This window comes from Schistocerca americana, chromosome 11 (genome assembly GCF_021461395.2).
Source record: "Schistocerca americana isolate TAMUIC-IGC-003095 chromosome 11, iqSchAmer2.1, whole genome shotgun sequence".
In the NCBI taxonomy this organism is placed as follows: domain Eukaryota; kingdom Metazoa; phylum Arthropoda; class Insecta; order Orthoptera; family Acrididae; genus Schistocerca; species Schistocerca americana.
In genome coordinates this window covers 187,353,298-187,380,787 of record NC_060129.1, presented here as the reverse complement: position 1 = coordinate 187,380,787, position 27,490 = coordinate 187,353,298, and the positions used below count along the sequence as shown (strand labels likewise).

General features: G+C 45.4%; 1 protein-coding gene across 3 annotated transcripts in view; it reads right to left on the bottom strand.

Annotated features, from left to right (window-relative positions):
* LOC124553671 (ankyrin-3-like) overlaps positions 1–27,194 on the bottom strand; it is a 37,144-nt gene extending 9,950 nt beyond the window's left edge. For 2 of the 3 annotated variants that reach the window (XM_047127553.1, XM_047127555.1), the window contains exons 1-4: positions 27,137–27,194; positions 11,630–11,799; positions 11,455–11,502; positions 1,391–1,718 (exon numbers count right to left, since the gene is read on the bottom strand). In XM_047127553.1, coding sequence (XP_046983509.1) covers positions 1,391–1,718; positions 11,455–11,502; positions 11,630–11,717 — 464 coding nt within the window. In that variant the 5' untranslated portion in view covers positions 11,718–11,799; positions 27,137–27,194. Of the gene's footprint in view, positions 1–1,390; positions 1,719–11,454; positions 11,503–11,629; positions 11,800–23,262; positions 23,379–27,136 lie in introns of all 3 variants that reach the window. The other variant, XM_047127554.1, reaches the window with a different exon arrangement.
* Positions 27,195–27,490: the final 296 nt, after the last annotated feature.

Genomic DNA, 27,490 nt, shown 5'->3' with positions numbered 1-27,490 from the left:
CATAACTTACTCATAGCTGACACTTGGTTTAAGAAATATGAAAGGAGGTCGTATGTGTGGAAGAGGCCTGGACACACTGGAAGATTTCAGATGATTATATAATGGTAAGACAGAGATTCAGGAGCATGGTTTTAAATTGTAAGACATTTCAAGGGGCAGCAACCTATGGTTTATGAACTGTCGATTAAAACTAAAGAAACTGCAGAAAGGTGGGAATTTAAGAAGATGGGACCTGGATAAACTGAAAGAACCAGAGGCTGTAGAGAGTTTCAGAGAGAGCATTAGGGAACGATTGAGAAGAATGGGGGAAGGAAATACAGTAGAAGAAAAATGGGTAGCTTTGAGGGATGAAATAGTGAAAGCAGCAGAGGATAAAGTAGGTAAAAAGACGTGGGCTAGTAGAAATCCTTGGGTAACAGAAGAGATATTGAATTTAATTTATGAAACGAGAAAATATAAAAATGCAGTAAATGAAGGACGCAAGAAGGATTTTAACGTCTCAAAAATGATCATCTTAATATTGATCTAAAAATAGAAAATGTGAATGTTTATTTAAAAAATGTATCTCATAGTAGCTGGCCACTGTGGCCAAGCGGTTCTAGGCACTTCAATCTGGGACCGCACAGCTGCTATGGTCGCAGGTTCGAATCCTGCCTCCGGCATGGATATGTGTGATGTCGTTAGGTTAGTTAGATTTAAGTAGTTCTAAGTCTAGGGGACTGATGACCTCAGATGTTAAGTCCCATAGTGGTTAGAGCCATTTGAACCATTTTTTAACTGATAGTAGGCTCTCAGTTATTACGAACAGTGTCTTGATATACATAGTCTGGAACGTTAGCAAAGATACCTGTCTTCATGACGTTAACAGAGTAAACAAGTAAAATATCTAACCATCAATGGCATCGTCTTATATAAATGCTAAACAATCATGACCCATAATGTCAGGCTATCGCTGGCATTCTGTTCTTGATCCGGTAATTGAATACACAAATATTTGTGATCAGAGACCGCTGTGGTATGTACAAAATTTAATAACATTTGATCGATATTACCTACATGGTAACTATGTCACGCCTAGTCAGCCTATGTCCTAAGTTTTCCAGACGAAATCTTTTGGCGACCTGACCTCATCGCCATTTTCAATGCCCTTGAGTTTTCAGTTTTTTCCTAGGGGAGAGCCACTGTGCAATACAAAGGGCAAGTATAGATATAAATTCTGAGAGACATCTGGCATGACTTTTGTAGCTGCCCATCAACATGCATTTCACGGGACAGACACCACTAAGGAAACTAAGTGGCTGGGGGATATTGACGTGCTGGAGGTTGTAAACTCGTAGGCTCATACATAGACAGGCCTGGGAGAGTAGTTGAATATTTAGTGCATGCATACCTGGTTTCTGCGGGTGGCTCTGCAAGCAGGCGAGTCAGTTCTACAACAGAGTGCGGGTGGCTGACCGTAGCATCTGCCCAGCCCTGCGTCATCACCACCTGGTGGGTGTGGGCCTTGATGAACGCGACGGCGGCCTGCTTCAGGCTGGAGCAAGAGTGCCTCAGCGCGTGCACAGCTGCTGCCGCAGCGTTCTCCACCGACAGCTGTCCGACCACCTGCTGCTCACAGACATACTTCAGGTCTGAGGAGCTGTGCTCTGCGGCCACTGGCATCTGGGGTGTGACGCTGGGCTGCTGGTGGGCTACGTCTCGTTCTGTTGTAGGCAGCTCTGAAACAAGGCGTCAGTGAAGGATTACTTACCCTCCCCCAGCCTCAGGTAGACCTTTATTGAGCAACAGTCGGTAAATGTTGTCGATCATGAGATCCTTAGCACACCAGAAGATGCCAGAGGTGACCAGCTGCAAATCTTTAAGGGGCTCTGGAAAGGTTCAAAATCACGAAAAGTTCAATTTTTACTTTTTTGCGTTTTCTGAATCTGTAGACAATTACCTTTTAATAGATATATAATTTATTCAATTCCGAAGACTACAACTATTTTTAAATTTTTTTTGAAATGTGTTCTACATGGGCGTGACCCACTGTGGCGCTGTTAAACTGCTGTCAAATGGTGTTATTATTAACGTCCGTGTTCATCAGGTACATTTTAGTGATGTGAGATACAGTATGTGTTGTGGCTAACCTGTGATGGTTCAATATATATCGCTGGTGTGATTGTCGATTGTTTCATGTTTATTTACTCTTTCGTTATCTCGAAAATATTCGTAATTAATTCTGTTTCTTGAGTCTCTGTTTCGTTGAAGTATAATAATGAGTAAAAGTAAAGTTATTAGAAATCCTCTGAAGGCTTTTAAGAAAAGGAGAAATGTTGGAAAGCCAAAGGTATGTGTTATTACTGTAAACAATAAAGACGATAACCAAGTGAGTGAACCTAACCTCTCAAGTACACCTGCCCATAGCAGTCAAAGTGGGAAAGAAAATACTTCACAGAAGAAGCTTGGTTCAATGAGTGAAAACTATGAATGTTTTATGGGCGAATCGGATGTGAATGAAATATTTGATATGTCGGTTCTCAAAGGAATTTTTTCAAACTGTGTAAGATGTATTCATTGTAGTGAAGTTGGTCTGGAAGTCTCCGTAATAAATCACGTAGGACTTGCTAGTGAAATACAACTGAAATGTGATAAGTGTTCATACATGACCACCTTTTGGAACAGTGTTGCAGTAACTGCAACTGAAGAAAATGGTAGCAAAATCTACGAACACAACAACCAGCGATGCTTGCTTTAGACAAGGAACGCCTTCGGGCTGCAGACAGGTCTGTAAAGAGTCTAGAAATACAAGCAAGAGTAAACAGCAGGAGGAAGAAGAGGAAGCTGGAGGAGGACTTTGCAGAGGATGAAGATAATCCATCCTATGGACCTGGAATGCACTAAAAAGTTAATCCAATCTTTGTCGCTCGATTCCCAAAACTTTTATTTTCTCATACTAATTACATGTTTTCTAAGGATCTTCCAAACATATTTGTTTCAAACTTTCAGTAAATATTACACAGTACCTTCTGCATAATTTAACACAGCCTTTTTTCCAAAAAACTGTATATTTTTGAATATATAAATAAAAAATTGCAAAAAAAGTTGTGAATTTTCATTACAATTGAAAAAAAATCATCTTTAATAGCTAAACTAAAATTTTGTAAAATCCCTGTGTTAAGTTGTAGCCCATATTCCAATAAATAATCTGTAAAAAGTTCAACTTCCTACCTCAAATACTTTGTGAGCAAAGATGTAATTTATAAGCATTATTTTAACATTGCAAGTATACGGCGTTCCGGAGCCCCTTAACAGTACCGTTTATAAGACGCGGCATTTGTTTCAGCACATTCCGTTTGAACAACTAGTTCCAGAACTGATGCAGACTTCACTTTCTTCGTTTTTTCTACTGTTACCTGCCCAGGAAGTCATTCTAAATAGAGATCAAGCACAATATTAACAACTACAGTAAGACACGGAGATGATAAAACTCATGGGTTAGCGATGTTCATACACTTTGTGTATACCTGGCTGAAAGTAACTTACAAGTTGGTGGCACCCTCCATCGGTAATACTGGAATTGAGTATGGTGTTGGCCCCCCTTTAGCCTTGATAACAGCTTCCACTCTCACAGGCATACGTCCAATCAGGTACTGGAAGGTTCCTTGGGGAATGACAGCCTGTTCTTCATCGAGAGCTGCACTGAGGAAAAGCATCCATGTCGGTCGGTGAGGCCTGGCACGAAGTCGGCGTTCCAAAACATCCCAAAGATGTTCTGTAGGATTCAGGTCAGGATTCTGTGCATGCCAGTCCATTACAGCGATGTTATTGTCGTGTAACCATTCCGCCACAGGCCGCGCATTATGAATAGGTGCTCGATCATGTTCGCCATCTGCCATCTGCAAATTGCTCTTCAACAGTGGGAAACAAGAAGGTGCTTAAAACATCAAAGTAGGCCTGTGCAGTGGTAGTGCCACACAAAATAACAAGGGGTGCAAGCCTCCTTCATGAAAAACACGATCACACCATAACAACACCACCTCTGAATTTTACTGTTGGCACTGCACACGCTGCCAGATGACGTTCACCGGGCATTCGCCATACCCACACCCTGCCGTCGGATCGTCACATTGTGTACCGTGATTCCTCACTGCACACAACGTTTTTCCACTGTTCACTCGTCCATTGTTTACGCTCCTTACACCTAGGCAGGCGTCGTTTGACATTTACCAGCGTGATGTGTGGCTTATGGGCAGCCGCTCGACCATGAAATCCAAGTTAACTCACCTCCCTCCTAACTGTCATAGTACTTGCAGCGGACCCTGATGCAGTTTGGAATTCCTGTGTGACGGCCTGGGTAGATGTCTGCCTATTACACATTCCGACCCTCTTCAACTGTCGGCAGTCTCTGTTAGTCAACAGACCAGGCAGCAGACGACCGACGCTTGTGTCTTTTCTGACCACGCGAAATCGTCTACAGCGCCTCTCCAGGGGTCGTGACCATATCGGTTAGACCCTATGTGATTGGAAAACCGTGGTCTGGTCCGATGGGTCCCGATTTCAGTCGATAAGAGCTGATGGTTGCGATCGAGTTTGGCGCAGACCCCGTGAAGCCATGGATCCACATTGTCAACAAGGCACTGTGCAAACTGATGGTGGCCCTTTGATGGTCTGGTTTGTGTTTACCCAGATTGGATTGGTTCGCCTGGATGTTCAGCTACTTGCAGGCTGTTCCACAAGATTTCGGGATTGCAGCCGGATCTCATCGACTTCTTTCCACGATATTTCGGCTGACAACCTTACAGCCATCTTCAGGCGAGTGTTTGAGATTGCTAGTGCAAGTCGCTCTATTTATACGTAAAAGTGCCGCAGGCGCGCATGCGCAAGTTACCGTAGCATGCGCGCCGCCTGTCGATTCCAAGGCCCTCTACAAGATTACTGCACCTATGGAGCGCAATCGAATGCGTGAAAAAAGTAAAACATGCACGCAGACGTGTCCAAAACAATAAAATTTCAATATTAAAATTACTTGTCGCTCGACGTGTCAGAAGTCATAAAAAGTTTTCTTTTGGTTGAAATTAAAGAAATCAACGGGTCCCCGGCCTTATTCAATAAAAAGCCGCCATCACGATTAATGAGATTATCCGCTAAACGTATTTCCACTGATTCCTTCACAACTGAATCCCAGAAGGATCTCGATGGGGCCAAGATTTTCGTGGCCGAATAATCCATAATATGTCCTGTGGAAATACAACGTTCGGCTATAGCCGACTTACTGGGCTGTAAAAGGCGAGTGTGGCGCTCATGTTCAACGCAGCGGTCGTGTACTGTGCGTGTGGTCTGACCAATGTAGGCTTTCCCACACTCGCAAGGTATTTTATAAATTCCAGCCTTTCGTAATCCCAGGTCATCCTTGGCTGAGCCCAGAAGAGCACGAGTCTTTGTAGGTGGCCGGAAGATTGCTTTCACACGATGTTTCTTTAAAATTCTGCCTACTTTCGATGAAAGTTGTATTTCCACAGGACATACTATGGATTATTCGGCCACGAAAATCTTGGCCCCATCGAGATCCTTCTGGGATTCAGTTGTGAAGGAATCCGTGGAAATACGTTTAGCGGATAATCTCATTAATCGTGATGGTGGCTTTTTATTGAATATGGCCTGGGACCCGTTGATTTCTTTAATTTCAACCAAAAGAAAACTTTTTATGGCTTCTGACACGTCGAGCGATAAGTAATTTTAATATTGAAATTTTATTGTTTTGGACACGTCTGCGTGCATGTTTTACTTTTTTCACGCATTCGATTGCCCTCCATAGATGCAGTAATCTTGTAGAGGGTCTTGGAATCGACAGGTGGCGCGCATGCTACGGTAACTTGCGCATGCGCGCCTGCGGCACTTTTACGTATAAATAGAGCGACTTGCACTAGCAATCTCCTGGCAACTCCAGCGACACGTTCGTAATTTGCTCGCGGCTAAGAAACGCCGGGACTGGCGACAGACATGCACCCGTTTAAATGCCACCCTACCAATCAACTCGTCCAAGTTCTGGTCGGCCTTCCGTCGCCTTACCGGAACTAAACCCTCCCCCTACTATCCTCTTCTCCACGATGATCACCCCTTCCCTGACACCCTTAGTAAGGCCAATCACTTTGCCTCCTACCTCTCCGATGTCTTCTCCATCCCCGACGATCCCCAGTTCGATTACTCCCTCTTCCCGGATATCCGCGATCGAACTGACCCCTCTGTCCCTCCCCTCGCTCCTGGTTTCCAGTACTTGGACAACATTACACACACGGAACTCAATGCCCCTATCACTACACAGGATCTCATTGATACACTCCGCACAAAATGCAACACCGCTCCTGGTCACGATCGTGCCACCTACCGTCACCTTCGTGAAGCTCCTGTCTCTTTCCTCTCCACCCTGGCCAGGCTCTACAATGTAGTCCTGTCCACCGGTTACTACCCTGACCTGTGGAAAACCTCCCGTATCCTCATGTTCCTTAAACCTGGCAAACCGCCGTCCGCCGTCTCCTCCTACCGTCCCATCAGCCTTACCTCGGTCTTCAGCAAGGTCCTGGAATATATCCTCACCCGCCGCATCCACCAGCATCTCCGCCAGCACCGCCTCCTTCCCGTCACCCAGTGTGGCTTTCGGCCATCCTTCTCTTCCGACGATCTTCTCCTTCACCTCACTCATCTCCTTTCCGAACAGCTTAATTCCCGTCGCTCCACAATCTTCCTCTCCCTTGACCTCGAACGCGCTTATGACCGCGTCTGGCATTCCGGTCTCCTCTTCAAGCTCCAAACCTTTGCCCTTCCCATTAACTACGTCCGTCTGATCGGTTCCTTTCTCTCCCGCCGTCCTTCCTATGTCACCATCCATAACACAGATTCCTACACCTTTTTCCTCTCCGCCGGTGTGCCCCAAGGCTCCGTCCTCTCCCCCCTTCTGTATCTTTTGTACACGGCGGACATGCCGCCGCCGTCGCCCCCCGTCCACCTCCACCAGTTTGCCGATGACACCGCCTTCCTCGCCCTTGCCCCCACCCTGCAACGCTCCCAACGCCTTCTCCAATCCCATCTTGACCGATTCACCGCTTGGTGTAACCAGTGGTTGCTCAAGGTCAATCCTTCGAAAACCCAGGCGATCATTGTAGGCAAAACCACCCCTTCCTTCCGCCTCCTTGATTTCTATCTCACCGTCTATGGCCGTCTCATCGCCCTCACTCCCACCCTTAAGTACCTTGGCGTCACCCTCGACCGTCGCCTCTCCTGGACTCCCCATCTCCATACAATCCAAGCCAAGGCGCGTTCCCGACTCCGTCTCCTCAAGCTCCTTTCCGGCCGTACGTGGGGTCTGGACCCTTCCACAATCCTCCACACCTATAAATCACTCATCCGCCCTATCCTTTGTTATGCCCATCCAGCCTGGATCTCCGCCCCCCCTACCTTTTATAAATCCCTCCAAATCCTTGAACGCCATGCTCTCCGCCTTGCCTATCGCATCCGTCTCCCCTCCCCCACGTGGATCCTGTATGATCTCATCCCCTTCCCCCACCTCCTCCTTTTCCTTGAAAGGATGCGGATCCTGTACACCTTCCGCAAACTCGATCCTCCTCACCCGCTCGTCTCCCCAATCCTCTCCCATCCCCGCCCGCTGCCGCGCCTGTATTCCCACGTCCCGCCCGGTCTCCATCTCTCCACCCTCCTTACTCTCTCCCAAGGTGGCTTCCGCCAGCTCCCCCTCTCTGATGATGTCCTCCTCCCCTCCATCTACCCCTCCTATCAACTTTGACCCTGCCCCACCACCCACTTCCGGTGTCCTTTCCTTTAGGCACCCTCCCTTCTCTTCCCTTCCCTCCCCTTCTCTTTCCTTTTCCCCCGTCCCCTCCCTCCACCACTCTTCCCCCCGGGCTTCCCCTCCCCCTTCCTCCCTCCCCCCTTTCTCCCCTGCCCGTGGCATCTCCGCTCTCTCCTCTCCCTCTCCCACTCCCCTTCCTCCTCCTCCTCTCTTGGCAGGTCCCCGGACTCGCACACGCATGGTGAACTTTCGCGCGCCGGAGATCATCGCCGTCAGTGTCTAGTGTGTGTGCTTCGTTTTGTGTTTCGTGCAGTTACAACTCCACTGTTCACATGTGCCGTCGCAGCTCTCCGTGTTTTGTGCGCCGTGTCAACAAGTGTTAGTGTTTTTTCGTCCAACGTGAACGGCTTCTTGTTTTTTTGTTTTTTTGTAACTACTTTCTTTGCCCGCCATTTTTTGTATTTTCTGTGTCACCTATCTCATATTATTGTACCCCATACGGCTGAAGAGCGGCGTATTAAGCTGCTGCCAGCCCGCCTTGTATGAGGTGCTGAAAATTACAATAAAGAAAAAAAAAAAAAGAAACTAGCAATCTCCAGGGTCAAACACTCGCCTGAAGATGGCTGTAAGGTTGTCAGCCGAAATATCGTGGAAAGAAGTCGATGAGATCCGGCTGCAATCCGGAAATCTTGTGGAATATTCGATATGCCGGGAAAACTTCAAGAGTTACTTGCAGGCTATTTGCAGCCATTCGTGGAGTTCATGTTCCAAAACAACGACCGACTTTTTGTGGATGACAATGCGCCATGTGACTGGGGTACAAATGTTCGCTACCTCCTCCCACCAGGATGAGGCGTCCTTTAAGACTGTTTATGCCTCTGAGAGACGACAGGACATAGGCACCCCGCGGTGTCTGTGTGCAGTGTGTCTGGCCTATCATCCTGTTTTCTACCCCTCGTGAAAGGCAGTAGGCCGAGCGTAACTGAAGTTCCTGATTCACTCCCAAAACATCATTCTCGGCTTAGAGACACTCATTCTTATGCTTCTCTACTTGAATATCACTGTCTTCATGAAATCTCATCGTCCCAGTACCAGAGAATACGAAAGGACTCCTAGCAACACTGGGAAACGTCAGCGAACATTTTGTCTCTGAAGAAAGGAATTTCCCCCAGGCTTTAATCTATCGCCTGTAGTCGCTTGTTGCAAATGCCTTGGAATATACACTCCTGGAAATGGAAAAAAGAACACGTTGACACCGGTGTGTCAGACCCACCATACTTGCTCCGGTCACTGCGAGAGGGCTGTACAAGCAATGATCACACACACGGCACAGCGGACACACTAGGAAATGCGGTGTTGGCCGTCGAATGGCGCTAGCTGTGCAGCATTTGTGCACCGCCGCCGTCAGTGTCAGCCAGTTTGCCGTGGCATACGGAGCTCCATCGCAGTCTTTAACACTGGTAGCATGCCGCGACAGCGTGGACGTGAACCGTATGTGCAGTTGACGGACTTTGAGCGAGGGCATATAGTGGGCATGCGGGAGGCCGGGTGGACGTACCGCCGAATTGCTCAACACGTGGGGCGTGAGGTCTCCACAGTACATCGATGTTGTCGCCAGTGGTCGGCGGAAGGTGCACGTGCCCGTCGACCTGGGACCGAACCGCAGCGACGCACGGATGCACGCCAAGACCGTAGGATCCTACGCAGTGCCGTATGGGACCGCACCGCCACTTCCCAGAAAATTAGGGACACTGTTGCTCCTGGGGTATCGGCGAGGACCATTCGCAACCGTCTCCATGAAGCTGGGCTACGGTCCCGCACACCGTTAGGCCGTCTTCCGCTCACGTCCCAACATCGTGCAGCCCGCCACCAGTGGTGTCGCGACAGGCGTGAATGGAGGGACGAATGGAGACGTGTCGTCTTCAGCGATGAGAGTCGCTTCTGCCTTGGTGCCAATGATGGTCGTATGCGTGTTTGGCGCCGTGCAGGTGAGCGCCACAATCAGGACTGCATACGACCGAGGCACACAGGGCCAACACCCGGCATCATGGTGTGGGGAGCGATCTCCTACACTGGCCGTACACCACTGGTGATCGTCGAGGGGACACTGAATAGTGCACGGTACATCCAAACCGTCATCGAACCCATCGTTCTACCATTCCTAGACCGGCAAGGGAACTTGCTGTTCCAACAGGACAATGCACGTCCGCATGTATCCCGTGCCACCCAACGTGCTCTAGAAGGTGTAAGTCAACTACCCTGGCCAGCAAGATCTCCGGATCTGTCCCCCGTTGAGTATATTTGGGACTGGATGAAGCGTCGTCTCACGCGGTCTGCACGTCCAGCACGAACGCTGGTCCAACTGAGGCGCCAGGTGGAAATGGCATGGCAAGCCGTTCCACAGGACTACATCCAGCCTCTCTACGATCGTCTCCATGGGAGAATAGCAGCCTGCATTGCTGCCAAAGGTGGATATACACTGTACTAGTGTCGACATTGTGCATGCTCTGTTGCCTGTGTCTATGTGCCTGTGGTTCTGTCAGTGTGATCATGTGATGTATCTGACCCCAGGAATGTGTCAATAAAGTTTCCCCTTCCTGGGACAATGAATTCACGGTGTTCTTATTTCAATTTCCAGGAGTGTATTGTGCGTGTTCTACTGTAATGCTGAGAGATATTTCAAACGTGTGGATGCCAGCACTGAGTTCATAAATTTAGCTGTTGTCTGTTCATATATATACTCCACAAATAAATCTTTGAGAAAATGGCAGTGATACATTCTACAGTCAGGCTACAATTAACACTGTAATGATGTGTGGAACAGGTGAGCAACAGGTAAGTAAATATCACTCTAAATAATATTGGGTACAGAACCAAAAGCAATGATGTTACGGATTCAGTGGCGGATACATATGTGGGGCGCGCCCCTCCCCCCTCCCCCCCCCCCCACCCTTGTGGGGCAAGTTAGCCCGCAAATAATTCGTTCGTTTCTTCCCTTAGTCGACTCAACTGAATCGAGTAGTTGTACTTTCCTGTGTAGCACTCGCGTCCGCATCATCGTATTTTATACGTTTCTGTCTGTCACATAGATAGCTAACACACACCTACGAGAAAAGTCGCGGCCATTCTAGTGATCTCGATACATTATTCTATCTGGCATTTGTTGGGGAAAAATCGTAAACATTCTAATGTTTTCTTGTACAGAGAACTTTCGATGCGTAGCGTTATAGATACGGACTATTCGCCGAGTAGGAAGCTAGTTTACATTCAGAAGCAGAAGTATTAAGACTGAAGAATCAATAAGTAAAAAGTCCTGATTGTAGCAAGTGCAAGTGTGAAGATTAGTCGAGGGTGAGAGTGATCAGTTGATTGTGAAGTATTAATTACAGTAATTCACAGTAGTTTCTCAGTAAAAGTATTGCTACGAGACTGGTAACAATATGTTTACTAATAAATAAGTAAAGGTACCTCAAGACATCTTTAGCGCCCCCTGCTTGAGGTTTTTCTGTATCCACCACCGTACAGATTTCGTTCATGATAGTGCCATGACTGTCACTCAAAACAGTTATTAAATCACGAAATAAATCTACCACAATATGATTAGTTACCACCAAATGCATTACTTGAAACAAGAAATGTGTTTGGAAATTACGCGAAAAAATACATACCTGTACTACTGGTTCTTAAATGATTGACTGTGACTTCCGAATCAAATCCTGAAAAAGAAATTCATATAAATTTCACTGCATAAATTTGGCACGTATTTCAGTACTTATTATAAATTTACTATTCACTATCATACCCAAAATTATAACAGGCAGCTGAAATAAGAAAAATCTTTACCTGTAATGACATCTGTATCATTGTAGTCAGAAGCTATGACCACTGCCACAAAAATGCACGTGAACCAGTAAATGCTTCTGTAGAACATAATGCAAGGTCAAATGTGTTGGGCCAAGTAAATAACTTTTGCTTCAAAATATCTTCAGAAAAGTTGCACGCTGATCAACAACCTGTAATTTTATCAATAAATGTAGTTACAAATCTCATTTTCTTTCACCAAGGTCTACAGGAGATCAATTAGTGTAAATCTGTGCTTCAGTCCAATTTCGACTACATAATTCACAAGAATGGGATTTTCACTCTGCAGCGGAGTGTGCGCTGATATGAAACTTCCTGGCAGATTAAAACTGTGTGCCAGACCGAGCCTCGAACTCGGGACCTTTGCCTTTCTCGGGCAAGTGCTCTACCAACTGAGCTACCCAAGCACGACTCAGGACCGGTCCTCACAGCTTTAATTCTGCCAGTACCTCGTCTCCTACCTTCCAAACTTCCCAGAAGCTCTTCTCCCGAGTTCGAGTCTCGGTCCGGCACACAGTTTTAATCTTTCAGGAAGTTTCACGTAATTTACAAGTTCAAATGGCTCTGAGCACTATGCGACTTAACTTCTGAGGTCATCAGTCGCCTAGAACTTAGAACTAATTAAAGGACATCACACACATCCATGCCCGAGGCAGGATTCGAACCTACGACAGTAGCGGTCGCCCGGTTCCAGACTGTAGCGCCTAGAACCGCTCGGCCGCCCCGGCTGGCAATTTACAAGTCTGAGATCGCTTCATTTAACGCAATATCTATACTGGCTGATTTCCAAAATCGTTTAATAAATTTTTAATTCCGTTTACATCGTATTAATTGTGAGAAAGTGCTTTCCAAACTGTGTATGGTGTTTTGTCGCACCCAAATCATTTGTATTGATATCAGTATCAAGTTCGCTTTTTCGAATATAACTGTATTATACAGGGTGATCCAAAAAGAATACCACAACTTTAAAAATGTGTATTTAATGAAAGAAACATAATATAACCTTCTGTTATACATCATTACAAAGAGTATTTAAAAAGGTTTTTTTTTTTCACACAAAAACAAGTTCAGAGATGTTCAATATGGCCCCCTCCAGACACTCGAGCAATATCAACCCGATACTCCAGCTCGTTCCACACTCTCTGTAGCATATCAGGCGTAACAGTTTGGATAGCTGCTGTTATTTCTCGTTTCAAATCATCAATGGTGGCTGGGAGAGGTGGCCGAAACACCATATCCTTAACATACCCCCATAAGTAAAAATCGCAGGGGGTAAGATCAGGACTTCTTGCAGGCCAGTGATGAAGTGCTCTGTCACGGGCTGCCTGGCGGCCGATCCATCGCCTCGGGTAGTTGACGTTCAGGCTTCATAACTAACCTTTTTCGTAGGACTCTCCACACAGTTGATTGTGGAATTTGCAGCTCTCTGTTAGCCCTGCGAGTCGATTTTCCTGGGCTGCGAACAAATGCTTGCTGGATGCGTGCTACATTTTCATCACTCGTTCTCGGCCGTCCAAAACTTTTCCCTTTGCACAAACACCCATTCTCTGTAAACTGTTTATACCAACGTTTAATACACCACCTATCAGGAGGTTTAACACCATACTTCGTTCCAAATGCACGCTGAACAACTGTCGTCGATTCACTTCTGCCGTACTCAATAACACAAAAAGCTTTCTGTTGAGCGGTCGCCATCTTAGCATCAACTGACGCTGACGCCTAGTCAACAGCGCCTCAAGCGAACAAATCTGCAACTAAATGAAACTTTATAGCTCCCTTAATTCGCCGACAGATAGTGCTTAGCTCTGCGTTTTGTCGTTGCAGAGTTTTAAATTCCTAAAGTTCTGGTATTCTTTTTGAATCACCCTGTATAACATTAGGAGCTCATGAAATGGAAATTTGTGGTAAGTTCTATGGGACCAAACTGCGGAGGTCATCGGTCCCTAAGCTTACACACTGCTTAATCTAACTTAAACTAACTTACACTAAGGACAACACACACACCCAAGGGAGGAGTCGAACCTCCGACGGGGGAAGCCGCTCGAACCGTGGCAAGACGCCCTGGACCGCACGGCAACCTCCAGCGGCAGGAGGTGATGTTTCACGAAAAGTGAGACAGGGGTGAGTGTGTGTCTCGGCCATAGCAGCAGCATTAGCCAGCTAAACGAGCCTCAGGCAGATAAGGGCAGGCTTGTTGGCACTTCCCAGATTGGCAGTGTGGGAAGCTATGGCCTTAGCGGTATAAGGCGGCTACTGACGGCTGAGTCAAATGATGCAAATGGCTGTGAGCACTATGGGACTTAACATCTGAGGTCATCAGTCCCCTAGAACTTGGAACTACTTAAACCTAACTAACCTAAGGACATCTCACACATCCATGTCCGAAGGCAGGACTCGAACCTGCGACCGTAGCGGTCGCGCGGTTCCAGACTGAAGCGCCTAGAACCGCTCGGCCACACCGGCCGGCTCCGGTGAGGCAAATACAGCTGTTGCTATTTCGTAAAAAGATACAGTGAGAGCAAAGATACTACACAAATTGTGGCGATGAGAGGAGCTAATTGCTAAATAGTTCGTAATTTTATAATAATTTTGCAACTGTTACAAATGTTTGTAATTGTTAATACTGTGACAGGCAACTGAAAATTAATGAATGACAAACATATGAGGTACAAAATGCGAGTGAGATATGTCAATAAACGCGGCAGAAGTTGCATATCATTTATTTTTGATGTTCTGAAATTTGCAGCCAATCTTATAACATTATTTATAACTCTCATTTTGCCACAGGCACACGTAATACGAAGATAGCATTAGTTACCCACGTCCACCTCTAATTATTCCAGGTCATCAAGTGATAATTATAATTATTATTTTACTGGTTATGTAAATGACCAATTGTAAAAATGCAAAATAAAAAATTAATGGGGTACATACGCAAAATATAGAAGCACAAATAAACAGAGGGTGGACTGATACTCTTCTATCCTGCACACATATACTTGTATAAGTATGCACAGCATACTTTTGAGTTAGCATCAAAGTTACTGTGAGCAAGATTTACATTTTTTTTTTTATATCTTGTGTAATAATCTGACGTTTGTAACTTGGGAGACCACAGAATGGCAATAATGAATATAGGGTGTTCGGAAACTCCCGTTCCAATGTTCTACAACTTGTAGAGGGGAGTGAGTAACATGTTGAGAAGGAACTCAGGTCCAGAAACGCACCGTTACTGTGCCACAAAACATGTTTCGTAGGTAGGTGTGCGACAGGGCAGCCATGTGCCAAGTGGCTGATGTCATTTGACGTATGTCCTATCTCTCTGACCTAGTTCGAGCCACATTCACGAGTCTGAGAGTATTACAGCAATATGGTTGAGTGACGTTTGCATAATATACCGGTGTGATCCTCCTGGACGGCGAAGCTCACGGTAACGGAGGAGATAATCGTCGCCTTTGTCAAGATCGTTCTCCAGAACGTCCGGACCCATCGCATACCCTTTTCGCCACAATGACACAACGGCTTTGAGAAAGAGTACTTCAACCGTCAGCAAGTGTGACTGTTGTGCTCGAAGGAGGCTCTGCACGCATTAACTGAAAGAGGCGTATCACCTCAAGGCGAACGCATCAGCAAGTACACGAGCAACGTCTTTGGCTGTTAATGAGTAGAATTGTAAAATAAAGGGTCTCACCTAATCAATCACTTGTAAAAGTGGTCGTGTTACTAACACGTTTTCAAATGCTTGTAGAGGGAGAGCATTTCACCCGACAATCCTTAGAGCTTTGTAACGGGAATTTCCGAGCACCTTGTGTAAGATTGTTTCAATGTAATGTGTAGCTCTGAGGGGTGCGCCTCCATATCTGAGAGTCGACATAGCGGTATTTCATGCGAACGACGTGTGGTCCGATTCCCGGTAGTGCCAAGGATTTTTTCTCGGTAAGGGAACTGGTACATGGTGGACTGAGCCTCGTGAGGCCAATGATGAGCTACTTGATTGAGAGGAGGAGAAATTTTGTAGAGGTAATAAAACGTCAGGGAGAAGAAATAAAAACTCTGAGTCTTCCTGGCAGATTAAAACTGTGTGCCCGACCGAGACTCGAACTCGGGACCTTTGCCTTTCGCGGGCAAGTGCTCTACCAACTGAGCTACCGAAGCACGACTCACGGCCGGTACTCACAGCTTTACTTCTGCCAGTACCTCGTCTCCTACCTTCCAAACTTTACAGAAGCTCTCCTGCGAACCTTGCAGAACTAGCACTCCTGAAAGAAAGGATATTGCGGAGACATGGCTTAGCCACAGCCTGGGGGATGTTTACAGAATGAGATTTTCACTCTGCAGCGGAGTGTGCGCTGATATGAAACTTCCTAAAAACTCTGAGGTTTGCCGATGACATTGTAATTATGTCAGAGACAACAAAAGTCTTGGGTGATCAGTTGAACTGGATGTACACTCCCCAGAAAATAGATTGTAAGATGAACTACACCAAAATTAGAACAATGCTAATGGAATGCAGTCGAATTAAACCGAACTGTTCTTAGAGAATGAGATTAGGAAATAAAACACTAAAATTTTATTGTTTGGACAGCAAAATTACTGTTTACTGCGTAGGTAGAAACATATAAAAGGCAGGTTCGGCATAGCAAGAAATGGATTTCTGAAAAAAAAAAAAATTATTAACATCGTATATGAATTTAAGGGTTATGAATTTTTTTTTTCAATGTATATTGAGAGTATCATTACACAAAAGTGAAACGTGGGCGACAAGCAGTTCAGATATAAAATCTCTGGATACGTGGTGTTGCACAAGAACGTTGAAGATTAGACAGACAGGTTGATAACTAATGAGGAGGTACTCAATCTAATTGGAGAAAGTAGAAATTTATGGCAGGTCTTGACTAAATCAAGAGGACGGTTCAGAGGGCATATCCTGAGACATCGAGCAGTCGTCTGTTTGGTAATGGAGGGAAATGTCGCGTGTAAAATTTGTAGATGCAGATGAACACTTGACTACTGTGAGCAGGATCAGATAGACGTAGGCGGCAGTCGGCATAGAGAGATGATGAGAGGTACATAGTACAGACCACCATGGAGATCTGTACCACCCCAATATTTGGACCAAAGGCAACAACAACAACAACAACAACAACAAGAAAACACGCTGCTGATGCAGGATGCGTCAATACTTGCACAACACAGTATGGTTACATGTTCTGGCCTTAGAGTTAAATATCAGTACTGACTTGTTACCTCGCTCCGTTCTTCACTGTACATTCCTTGACAGACTTTATTCTTACCTGCCTGAGTTTTTCGACACCGAATATTTTACTTGATTTTCAATTTATTGACTTCCTATGCATCTAAATAATGGACAGATTTATTTTTACCTTCCTCTGTCTGTAAATAGCGTATGCTTACGAACAACGATATGTAAAGGAAGAGATAAGCAACGTACATTCAATACCACCTGTTTCGTCCCGCCCCCGGTAGCTGAGTGGATGCCGGCACAGTAGCTCAGCGTGTTCGGTCAGAGAGCCGGTTGGCCTCTGTAATAAAAAACTGAGTCGAAGGATCAAACGCCGAACTTGAACAGGATGTCTTGCGACGTCCGCAACGAGAAAACACAACGATCAATAACAAAAAAAACAAAAAAAAATGGTTAGCGCAACAGAATGTCAGTCCTAAGGGACCGGGTTCGATACCCGGGTGGGTCGGAGATTTTTCTCAGCTCAGGGACTGGGTGTTGTGTTGTGCTAATCATCATCATTTCATCTCCATCGACGCGCAAGCCGCCGAAGTGGCGTCAAATCGAAAAACTTGCACCTGGCAAACGGTCTACCCAACGGGAGGCCCTAGTCACACGACCACCAATTTCGCTGCTTGCTGTGTTTTGAAAAGTCTATGATACAGTGTTTGTAACAGGACACTACCTCATTTAGCAGAGCAAAACATGTTAATTGCCACAAGTTTGATTTTCCTAAAGACTTTTTCTCAGAGAACGCAATACAAGACCGCACAAATTACGTTACCGCGGAGCTACGAAACATAAATTTGTCATTATACAGGGTGATTCAAAAAGAACACGACAACTTGAAAAATGTGTATTTAATGAAAGAAACATAATATAACCTTCTGTTATACATCATTACAAAGAGTATTTAAAAAGTTTTTTTTTCACTCAAAAACAAGTTCAGAGATGTTCAATATGGCCCCCTCCAGACACTCGAGCAATATCAACCCGATACTCCAACTCGTTCCACACTCTCTGTAGCATATCAGGCGTAACAGTTTGGATAGCTGCTGTTATTTCTCGTTTCAAATCATCAATGGTGGCTGGGAGAGGTGGCCGAAACACCATATCCTTAACATACCCCCATAAGAAAAAATCGCAGGGGGTAAGATCAGGGCTTCTTGAAGGCCAGTGATGAAGTTCTCTGTCACGGGCTGGCTGGCGGCCGATCCATCGCCTCGGGTAGTTGACGTTCAGGTAGTTACGGACAGATAAGTGCCAATGTGGTGGCGCTCCATCCTGCTGAAATATGAATTGATGTGCTTCTTGTTCGAGCTGAGGGAACAGCCAATTCTCTAACATCTCCAGATACTGTAGTCCAGTTACAGTAGCACCTTCGAAGAAAAAGGGACCAAAAACTTTATTGGCTGAAATGGCACAGAAAACGTTCACCTTAGGCGAGTCACGTTCATACTGAGTTGTTTCCCGCGGATTCTCAGTGCCCCATATACAGACATTGTGACGGTTGACTTTCCCGTTAGTGTGGAAAGTTGCTTCATCACTAAACACAATCTTTGAAACGAAAGATTCATCTGTTTCCATTTGAGCAAGGATAAAATCACAGAAATCGATTCTTTTAATCTTATCAGCTGCAGACAGTGCTTGAACCAATTTCAGACGATAAGGTTTCATAACTAACCTTTTTCGTATGACTCTCCATACAGTTGATTGTGGAATTTGCAGCTCTCTGTTAGCTCTGCGAGTCGATTTTCCTGAGCTGGGAACAAATGCTTGCTGGATGCGTGCTACATTTTCATCACTCGTTCTCGGCCGTCCAGAACTTTTCCCTTTGCACAAACACCCATTCTCTGTAAACTGTCTATACCAACGTTTAATACACCACCTATCAGGAGGTTTAACACCATACTTCGTTCGAAATGCACGCTGAACAACTGTCGTCGATTCACTTCTGCCATACTCAATAACACAAAAAGCTTTCTGTTGAGCGGTCGCCATCTTAGCATCAACTGACGCTGACGCCGAGTCAACAGCGCCTCAAGCGAACAAATGTACAACTAAATGAAACTTTATAGCTCCCTTAATTCGCCGACAGATAGTGCTTAGCTCTGCCTTTTGTCGTTGCAGAGTTTTAAATTCCTAAAGTTGTAGTATTCTTATTGAATCACCCTGTATTTTGTGACCTTTTTACTTTGCGGACGACAAAATTCCACTTGGTACATAATGACTTGTAGCGTTAATGGCACCCTTCTCCCATAGATGGAGTCCTACTTTCAGAACGGAACTCATGGTGTGTCACGGGCAAGGAGCCTACCTCACAGTGGGTGGAACATGACATGCGAGGTCCCACACAGAGATCAGTACTGGCAGAAGTGTTGTTGGTAACTTACATCAATCCTGACATCGGAAAGCTCTCGGTGCCTCAGCATTACTTCCAACACCGTAACTGCAATTCCATACCTGTATCTCGGCTCCTTCCGCACAACTTTTTGAATCTGCCTGTGTAACGCAATAAATTCAACGTCCGATTTTGCTCCTTATCTAACTTGCTTTAACACTTACAGCACGGTGCCCGTACGCCATACGGGCGCGCCCTGTCGTACGGGCGAGGCTCTATTTGGCTCCGTAAGCGCGTTTAGCGCGTCTCCGAAGCAGTTTCGTCAACTAATGTGGACGTATTTCATTCTTCTTCCGCAAGAGGCAAGCACTTGTCGGCTATCTCATCCTGGGAGCGGCTGTGAGCACTGCAAAGACGAAGTTACCTGCAGTTCATTCACAGGTGTTTACGATCGTGAAAATATCGCGCAGCAAGTTGACGGAGGCAAAGATCTTAGATATTCTTTATGGAGATGCAGGATCTGAAATTGACCATTCTGACAAAGAGGATTCGTACTCTCCAGACGAAACTACAAGTGATGATTCACGTATGTACAGGCCTATTACAAATGATTGAAGCGATTTCATAAATTCACTGTAGCTCCATTCATTGACATATGGTCACGACACACTACAGATACGTAGAAAAACTCATAAAGTTTTGTTCGGCTGAAGCCACACTTCAGGTTTCTGCCGCCAGAGCGCTCGAGAGCGCAGTGAGACAAAATGGCGACAGGAGCCGAGAAAGCGTACGGCGTGCTTGAAATGCACTCACATCAGTCAGTCATAACAGTGCAACGACACTTCAGGACGAAGTTGAACAAAGATCCACCAACTGCTAACTCCATTCGGCGATGGTATGCGCAGTTTAAAGCTTCTGGATGCCTCTGTAAGGGGAAATCAACGGGTCGGCCTGCAGTGAGCGAAGAAACGGTTGAACGCGTGCGGGCAAGTTTCACGCGTAGCCCGCGGAAGTCGACGAATAAAGCAAGCAGGGAGCTAAACGTACCACAGGATGGTGCTCCACCGCACTTCCATCATGATGTTCGGCATTTCTTAAACAGGAGATTGGAAAACCGATGGATCGGTCGTGGTGGAGATCATGATCAGCAATTCATGTCATGGCCTCCACGCTCTCCCCCATGCAATTTCTTTCTGTGGGGTTATGTGAAAGATTCACTGTTTAAACCTCCTCTACCAAGAAACGTGCCAGAACTGCAAGCTCGCATCAATGATGCTTTCGAACTCATTGATGGGGACATGCTGCGCCGAGTGTGGGAGGAACTTCATTATCGGCTTGATGTCTGCCGAGTCACTAAAGGGGCACATATCGAACATTTATGAATGCCTAAAAAAACTTTTTGAGTTTTTGTATGTGTGTGCAAAGCATTGTGAAAATATCTCAAATAATAAAGTTATTGTAGAGCTGTGAAATCGCTTCAGTCATTTGTAACAACCCTGTATATGTCTCAATTGTTCATAAAGTGAAGAGTTCATTACCGCATTTTGTATTGTGAGCAATGTTCATTACTTCACTTGCATTTAGTACCTTTTAGTACCAATCTTAGCATTATATTTTTTCTGTGCAGACAGTGGTACAGACCATCAGCCACCATCTTGCGGTAGCTGGACGTGTGTGGCTCACTGAGCACAAAGAGCAAGATTGGCCGGAACCAGACGATCGGCCAGCACTGCCGGATTTCCAGGATGTAGTCGGCGTAGCATCGCATTTTTCAGATGCCACTGAGGAGCTTCGATATTTTAGTTATTTCTTTGATGACGACCTTATTCCGCTCATCAAAAGTGAAACGAATCTGTACGCTGGTAACGTTATTACGACAATGAAACGCAAAGATAGCCTGAAAATAAACTCTGTTTGGAATAAGTGGTCTGCAGTAAAATTGCGAGAGATTTACTGGTCTCTCAGTATCATTTTGCATATGTGCGTCGTAAAATTGCCGAAAATCAGTGATTATTGGTCAACAGACCTGTTTCCGCAGGCAGGATTTGCGAGTAAATTGTTGAGTCGCGATCGATTTTGCGCTACATTGTCGACGTTACACTTTAGTGACAACGGTACGCCTAGATGGTAGCCTTTAAATCGGCCGCGGTCCGTTAGTATACGTCGGACCCGCGTGTCGCCACTATCAGTGATTGCAGACCGAGCGCCGCCACACGGCAGGCCTAGAGAGACTTCCTAGCACTCGCCCCAGTTGTACAGCCGACTTTACTAGCGATGGTTCACTGACAAATTACGCTCTCATTTGCCGAGACGATAGTTAGCATAGCCTTCAGCTACATCATTTGCTACGACCTAGCAAGGCGCCATTATCATTTGCTATTTATCTTGTGATGCATGTACCGTCAGACCGATGTTCACCAATTATAGATTAAAGTTAAGTATTCCAGAAGCTACGTACTAAGCTACGTACTATTTTCGCTACTATAAAGACCTTGTCCTGTTCCAGACCTCACGCCATCCTGCGTGAGCTTAAACGCGTGCCCTTCGGCCTCCCGTCCTAGTGGATTGGCTGTCTTGCCAGTCCACAAAAATTTCTTTGTGAATAAAAGCAAAATTAGTTTTCGTCCAGGCATGAATCTGACAATAGATGAGGCAATGTGTCCCTTTCGTGGTAGAACAAGCTTCAGAGTACACATGAAAAACAAACCCAATAAATATGGAATAAAATTGTATGCTCTCTGCGATTCATCAACTGGTTATATGCTAAACTGTGATGTATATACGGGTTCTGCAGGCAATGTTGACAATAGTATCCAGGGCCTTGTAAAAAGGTTGTGTTCACAGTACTTTGGCAAAGGACATAGCATTTATGTGGATAGGTACTACACCAGTCCATCTCCTTTGGACATGTTGTGGGAAAATAAAGCTCTTGGAGTGGGAACTGTAATGAAAAACAGGAAAGGTTTGCGACGAATATTCAGAACACTAAAACTAAAAAAAAAAGATAGTTTTTCAAAGGAAACACCATCTCTTGGAAGTGAAGTGGAAGTCAAAACGAGATGTTTTTTTTTGTTTTCTTTCCACACAGCATAAGTTTACCAGCAGTAGCATTCAAGTGAGGGCCAAAGGTGGAATAACAGAAATTGTAAAGCCAGACGTAATTATTGACTACAATAAGAATAAAGCTGGGGTTGACAGAGCAGATCAGTTCTCCAGCTGTTATCCGTTTGCCCGAAAAACTGTTTTTCCACTTGTTTATCGTGTCAACTGTCAACAGTTTTATTTTATATAAAGAGAACACTAGGAAGAATGTATCCCTAGTAGACTTTAATCACAGAGTGGGGAAGAAATTGTCTGAGAATGGCGGAAATATTTTTCAGCAACAAGCCGCTTCATCCTCACAAATTGAGAGGACATTTGCAAGGCACTTTCCAGAGAAGGTCCCACCCACTGCAAACAAGGTGAACACTACTAGGTACTGCAAAGTATGTTCAGGCAGGGAGAAGAAAGAGACGGGCAAGCGCACCAGGAAGGAAAGTAGATGGTGGTGCAAAGACTGTGGCGTTCGCCTTTGCGTCCCACAGTGTTTCCAGGATTTTCACACGAAGGCTAACTACATCTGAACTATTAAAATACTCTAGTTTACAGGTACTTGCAGTTAGACAGTCCAGTGATATTTTGTTTTAAATTTAGATACAGTAATAATGGCACTACTCAAGAGAGTGATCATGTAAAAAGTTTTTTTATCCACGATATTTTTGTGTCTTTTCTTTTTAATTATAACATGCCTTCTTATTTTATATTGTAATATAAACTCACATTCATGTAAAGCTCTTACTTTTTCCTTTCAAATGATGCAAGAACCATATTCCTATCATTTTTCTGTTCTTTGCAGTCTAATTTCAAACATCCATTAAATGTGCCAGTTCACAGCCAAGTGCCGGGTGTAAAGAGGGCAGTGTTGAAAGTGTTAGTAAAACATTGATAAAACGAGAGAACTTGAAGTTCTGTTAAACAGGGAATGCGACTTCCGTGTTTCGCTAGTTTGAGGAAGGCTTCCAACGTGCCTCTAAAGTTTATATGGTCGTTTGCGTCCAACAAGCTTACGTCAAACGTGACATTCGTTTAGACTCCGTATCAAAAACAACCTGTAACAATAATAAATATTGCTAGTAGACCCAAATCACAATTTAGGACTCACGAAGAGTAGGAAGAATCAGTGCGCAAAGAAGTGTGATATGGAAGTAGAAAGCTATGAAGAGGCAAGCTTCAATTTCTCTGAGACTATACGTATTGCGATAACGAATAGCACAGTAGGCAGTTCAGTTGAAGAGGAATGGACATTTATAAAAAAAGGGTAATCACAGAAGCTGGATAGAACACGGTAGATAGAAGCCAACTGCGAAGAAACCGTGGGTAACAAAGGAAAGAGTTTTGTTGATCGATGAAAGAAGGAAATACAAAAACGTTCAGGGAAATTCAGGAATACGTAAATACAAGTCACTTAGGAATGAAATAAACAGAAAGTGAAGGAAGGTAAGGCGAAATGGCTTCATGAAAAATGTGAAGATATCGGAAAAAAAGGATTGTCGGAAGGACTAACTCAGAACATTATATAGTCAAAACAAACTTCGGTGAAATTAAAATCAACGATGGTAACATTAACAGACTTATGGGAATTCCACTGTTAAATGCAGACGAGAGAGCGGTTAGCCGGAAAGGTTATGTCGAACGCCTCTATGAGGCCAAAGGCTTGTCTGATAACGTGACAGAAGAAGAAACAAGAACAGACATAGAAGGGATAGCGCACCCAGTATCAGAATGAGAATTCAAAAGAAATTTGGAAGACTTAAGATCGAATAAGCGAGAAACGATACATACCACCAGGATTTCAAAGGCACTGGGGAAAGTGGCAACAAAACTAAAATTCACGTTGATGTTTATAATATCTGAATCTGGCGGTATACTATCTGACTTCCGGAAAAACATCTCCCACACAGCCGGCCGGGGTGGCCGAGCGGTTCTAGGCGCTACAGTCTGGGACCGAACAACAGCTACGGTCGCAGGTTCGAATCCTGCCTCGGCCACGGATGTGTGTGATGTTCTTAGGTTAGTTAGGTTTAAGTAGTTCTACGTTCTAGGGGACTGATGACCTCAGAAGTTAAGTCCCATAGTGCTCAGAGCCATTTGAACCATTTTCTCCCACACACTTCCGACAAGTGCGAGAATTAACAGGTCATGCATCAAAGTTGCTGACAAGAACAATGTACAGGAGGTTGGAAAAAATGATTGAGGATGTGTTAGGCGAAAATTAGTTAGGCTTTAGGAAAAGTAAAGCACCAGAGAGGCAGTTCTGACGTTGCAGTTGATAACCCAAGGAGGACTAAAGAAAAATCAAGACACGTTCATAGGATCTGTGGACATTGAGAAAGTGTTCAACAGTGTCAAATGGTGCAAGATGTTCGAAATTCTGGGGAAGATAGGGGTAAGGTATAGGGAGAGACGGGTAATATACAATACGTAGAAGAGCCAAGAGGGAACAATAAGAGTGAAAGACCAAGAACGCAGTGCTCGGACTAAAAACGATATGAGACAGGGATCTGGCCTTTCGCCCCTAATGTTCAATGTATACATCGAAGAAGGAGCGACCGAGGGAATGAAAATTCAGTGTGAAAGGGTATCAATAACAAGAATCTCTGATGACGTTTCTGTCCTCAGTGAAAGAGAATTGAAGGATGCGCTGAACGGAATGAGCGATGTCATGAGTACAGAATAAGGAGTCAGAGTAAGCCGAGTAGCCGACCGAAGTGGCCGAGCGGTTCTGGGCGCTGCAGTCTGGAACCGCGCTACCGCTACGGTCGCAGGTTCGAATCCTGCCTCGGGCATGGATGGGTGTGATGTTCTTAGGTTAGTTAGGTTTAACTAGTTCTACGTTCTAGGGGACTGATGACCTCAGAAGTTAAGTCCCATAGTGCTCAGAGCCATTTGAACCATTTTTTAAGTCGAGTAAACACTAAAAAATGTTCAAATGTGTGTGGATTGCGAAGGGACAAAACTGCTAAGGTCGTCGGTCCCTAGTCTTACACACTACTTAAACCAACTCAGACTAACTTACGCTAAGGACAACACACACACCTATGCCCGAGGGAGGACTCGAACCTCAGACGGAAGCAGCCGTACGAACTGTGGCAAGACGCCCATTCACCGCGCGGCAGAGTAGACACTAAGGTAATGAAATGTAGCAGAAATCAGAACAATGAGAAACTTAACAATAACCCATGACAGACTGAGCAAGGAGGACATAAGAAGAAGATTAGCACTGGTAACAAGAGCACTCCTGACCAAGAGAAGTGTACTAGCATCAAACATGGGCGTAAATCTGCGAACAAAACTTCTGAGAATATACGTTTGGAGCACGGTACTGTATGGTAGTGAAACATGGACTGTGGGAGAAAACTGGGAAAGAAGAGAATCGAAGCATTTCAGACATATGGATATTTGGGATACATGGAAAACGCCGGCCAGCCGGAGTGGCCGAGCGGTTCTAGGCGCTACAGTCTGGAACCGAGCAACCGCTACGGTCGCAGGTTTGAATCCTGCCTCGGGCATGGATGTGTATGATGTCCTTAGGTTAGTTAGGTTGAAGTAGTTCTAAGTTCTAGGGGACTGATGACCTCAGAAGTTAAGTGCCATAGTGCTCAGAGTCATTTGAACCATTTTGGGAAACACCAAGAAGAAGAAGAAGAAGAAGAAGGTGCAGGACGGTTGGACATTTGTTAAGACATCACGGAGTAACCTCAATGACGGAAATTGGAAAACATTTAGCAAATAATTGAGGATGTAGGTTACAAGTGCTACTCTGAGATGAAGAGTTTTGCTCAAGAGAGGAACTCATGGCGTGTTGTGGACTGGCAAGACAGCCAATCCACAATGACGGGTAGCCGAAAGGCACGCGTTTAAGCTCACGCAGGATGGAACAGGTCAGGGATATGAGACTAGCAAAAATAGTACGTATCTGTTGGAATACTTAACTTTAATCCATAATTGGTGAACATCGGTCTGACGGTACATGCATCACAAGATAAATAGCAAATGATAATGGCGCCTTGCTAGGTCGTAGCAAATGACGTAGCTGAAGGCTATGCTAACTATCGTCTCGGCAAATGAGAGCGTAATTTGTCAGTGAACAATCGCTAGAAAAGTCGGCTGTACAACTGGGGCGAGTGCTAGGAAATCTCTCTAGACCTGCCGTGTGGCGGCGCTCGGTCTGCAATCACTGATAGTGGCGACACGCGGGTCCGACGTATACTAGCGGACCGCGGCCGATTTAAAGGCTACCACCTAGCAAGTGTGGTGTCTGGCGGTGACACCACACGGCGCATCGTGGCAAACCAGTCAGAAGACTAAGGGAAAAAAGAAACTGCGCTATTATTTGACTTATGATGTAAGAAAAAGTGATCTTGTTCAAATGGCTATAAGCACTATGGGACTTGACATCTGAGGTCATCAGTCCCCTAGACTTAGAGCTACTTGAACCTAACTGACCTAAGGACATCACACACACATCCATGCCCGAGACAGGATTCGAACCTGCGACCATAGCAGCAGCGCGGTTCCGGACTGAAGTGCCTAGAACCGCTCGGCCACAGCGGCCGGCAACAGTCATCCGCTAACTGCACAGCTCGCGTGAAGTGGTACAGGAATGCATCGGAAAAACTGTTGCGCTGCAGGTCCTGGAAAGAAGTTGAGAAAAAGTGGCGGTTCGCACTTCAGTTTTTCCCCGAGTTTGATGTGCAACGCTTTTATGAGTCAGTAACTGTCTAAACAACTGGCTGTCAAGTTGAGGCAAGCGATTTGCCTGCAACACCGCACGCTGATGAAAGAAATTCCGCACACAGAGACTTACCAAAGACGTCGCGCTCTGGTGCACACCGTACCAGTCTGTGCTGCGGCGGGTCGCGAATTCTGCCATTTATATCCTTTTATCCTTATCCTGGCCGCAGCTGGCTGTTACCTCCCACTCAGTCTCCCCTCCACCTCGGGTCTCCCACCCTCTCTCCCCCACCACAGTGCTTGCATACGTATGACGTCCTACGTATTTCTGCCTAACATCTCACACAGCAGATGCCAAGCCGGCGTGTGTGTGTGTGTGTGTGTGTGTGTGTGTGTGTGGGACAGTGGCACTCAACACTGGGGTTATCGGCACTCGACGCGCACGTGACAGCCGCGGCGTTCAGGGTGACCCGCAAGGTAAAATTTT